This window comes from Setaria italica, chromosome IV, assembly GCF_000263155.2.
Source record: "Setaria italica strain Yugu1 chromosome IV, Setaria_italica_v2.0, whole genome shotgun sequence".
NCBI classification, from domain to species: Eukaryota; Viridiplantae; Streptophyta; class Magnoliopsida; order Poales; family Poaceae; genus Setaria; species Setaria italica.
In genome coordinates, this window is record NC_028453.1 from 6,126,205 (window position 1) to 6,128,985 (window position 2,781).

At 47.0% G+C, this 2,781-nt stretch overlaps 1 protein-coding gene across 1 annotated transcript; it reads left to right on the forward strand.

The window, feature by feature from the left end:
- The first annotated feature begins 203 nt into the window (after nucleotides 1-203).
- On the forward strand, nucleotides 204-1,669 carry LOC101763914 (putative 12-oxophytodienoate reductase 5). The gene is given in 2 exon segments (NM_001310052.1): nucleotides 204-657; nucleotides 766-1,669. Coding segments are annotated over 2 exon segments (1,125 nt in total). The 5' UTR covers nucleotides 204-317; the 3' UTR covers nucleotides 1,551-1,669.
- The last annotated feature ends 1,112 nt before the right edge of the window (nucleotides 1,670-2,781 follow it).

Genomic DNA, 2,781 nt, shown 5'->3' on the forward strand with positions numbered 1-2,781 from the left:
TGGAGAATGACATGGCTGCTATCGCTGGTTACACGACAGAGATCAAGAGATGACGTCGGCGACGGCGTGGGAGGATCAAAAGGTGGACCAGTCAAAAGGAGGCGGCTGGTAAATGCCAGGCTGCCAACACGCCCGGAGCAAACCCTCCGACAGGTATAAATACTCCTCCACCCCGGCCGGTTGGAGAGCACCACACCACAAGCAGAGAACAAGCAAGAGCTTACTCGCAAGCAAGAAACAGAGCCAAGCAAAGCCACCTAGTGATCGCTGATTTCCTTCATCGGCAGCGCATCGGCGATCTCGATCTAGCAGACAACATGGTTCATCAAGAGGTGATGCCGCTCCTGACGCCATTCAAGATGGGGCGGTTCGAGCTCTCCCACCGGGTGGTGCTCGCGCCGCTGACCCGGTGCCGCTCCTACGGTAACGTGCCGCAGCCGCACGCCGCGGTGTACTACTCCCAGCGCGCCACCAGGGGTGGCCTCCTCATCACGGAGGCTACAGGTGTGTCTGCCACTGCGCAGGGGTACCCGGAGACCCCCGGCATCTGGACGCAAGAGCAGGTCGAGGCGTGGAAGCCCATCGTCGACGCCGTCCACCGCAAGGGCGCCCTCTTCTTCTGCCAAATGTGGCATGTCGGCAGGGTCTCCACAAACGGTAGGCATCCACACTAACATCTCAAAATTAATCTTGTTCAATCAGCTGCCTGGTTGGTTGATTATTGTTCGTTCAAACGCTAATACGTCGTTGTGAACGAAATGGCAGATTTTCAACCTGATGGACAGGCGCCCATTTCAAGCACGGACAAGCAGATTTCCCCAGACGCCGAGCCCGGCATGGTGTACTCCAAGCCGCGGCGGCTGCAGGTGGACGAGATCCCAGGGATCGTCGACGACTTCCGGCGCGCTGCGCGGAATGCCATTGAGGCAGGGTTTGATGGCGTGGAGATACACGGTGCGAATGGGTACCTCCTTGAGCAATTCATGAAGGACGGAGCCAATGACCGAGATGATGAGTACGGTGGAAGCCTCGAGAATAGGTGCCGCTTCGCAGTGGAGGTGGTCGACGCTGTGGTCCGTGAGGTGGGAGCGCAGCGTGTGGGCATCAGGCTGTCACCGTTCCTCGACTACATGGACTGTGTGGACTCTGACCCAGCGGCGCTCGCCGACTACATGGTTCGGCAGCTTAACAAGCACGAGGGGTTCCTCTACTGTCACATGGTGGAGCCTAGAATGGCCGTTGTTGATGGTCGTAGGCAGATCCCTCACAGGCTTTTGCCATTCCGGAAGGCATTCAATGGTATGTTCATTGCCGCTGGCGGATATGATCGTGAGGAAGGCAACAAAGTAGTCACAGATGGCTACACCGACCTCGTTGCTTATGGAAGGCTCTTCTTGGCCAATCCGGACCTACCTAAAAGGTTTGAGCTTGGCGCGCCGCTGAATGAGTATGACCGTTCCACATTCTACACGCAGGATCCAATTGTTGGCTATACGGATTATCCGTTCCTTGACGAAGACAGCAGTGACCTAACTGCAAATGATGCTTAATCATCCAGTTCAATTGTTCGATTGTGATTAATAATGTGCTACATTCTTGCGAGAGGCACAAGTTTTATTTCTCCCTTCATTGTTGCTTTGTTGTATCCAGAATAAAATATCAACTCTGTTGATCATATAGTCCTTTGTTTCTTTACATCTTGTTGTTCACTGCTATGGTTGAGGTTGAGAACATCTTTTTAGAAATATTATTGTGGCTCAGGTCCAGCAATTCAATTGTTGTTCCGCTGAATGAAGGAAATAACAGTTGGTTCAGGAAGCAGACACCATTTACTTGACTTGAATTCAATTTGTCTGAATTGGCCATACACCATTTATCTAACCTGTCAAATTTAATAGGAAATAAACATATAATTTACTGGATTTGATCTCCTTTCGTACAAACACCACACCTAACAAATCAACTTACTGAAACAGCTACTCATCTGGATGACACTTATTACACATTCCATCCGTCTGGATGAGTTCTGACTAACTTCTGCACCCGTTCAATTCTGCTGGTGAATAACTCAAAAATGATCCACAAAGTGAATATATTCATTCGTCCAAACAAAAATTGAAATGCTTGAGGAAATATTTATCTATTGATTGGAGTATTTGACTACCGAGATCTGTTTGGATAAAATTATTATAGAGAGAATTTAAATGGGGCGAGACAGCTGAGTATAGAGATACCTTTTGATGTATCTCTAATGTTTAGACTACTAAATTTTTTCATTTTTCAACTTATATACATAAGTTTTTTGTTGTTCAACTTGAACAACTTGTTCAACTAAGTTTTGTACAAAAATTTGCTCAGAACAACACAGTTATCTTAAGCACTTGAACTCCACATTGGACCAGGGTTCTCAAGTTTGTTTTCACCTTTTTTTTCAGTGCTCATTGAAATTCACCAAATTTTGACCAAAATTTGGGTTAAAAAGGTGGCCTTTCGGTGAACAGCAATTTCGGTCGCCACCAAAAAGACCAAAGTTTTTTCACAGAATTTGAGCCGAAATTTTTATCACTGCAGTGGACAACCGAGCTTCCTGAGTTTTTGTCACATTGTCGTGTTTATGTTCCGATATATTTCGTATATTTAATCTATCCAAGAATTGAAGTTTATCATTCAAGCTTCAGTTATAACAAGTTTGTAAGCCTATTCAACTCTTGGCTCCCACCTTTCCCTGTCTATTCAGATAAAACCATAACACTCATAGGGAAAAGATTGTAAGGCCTTGTT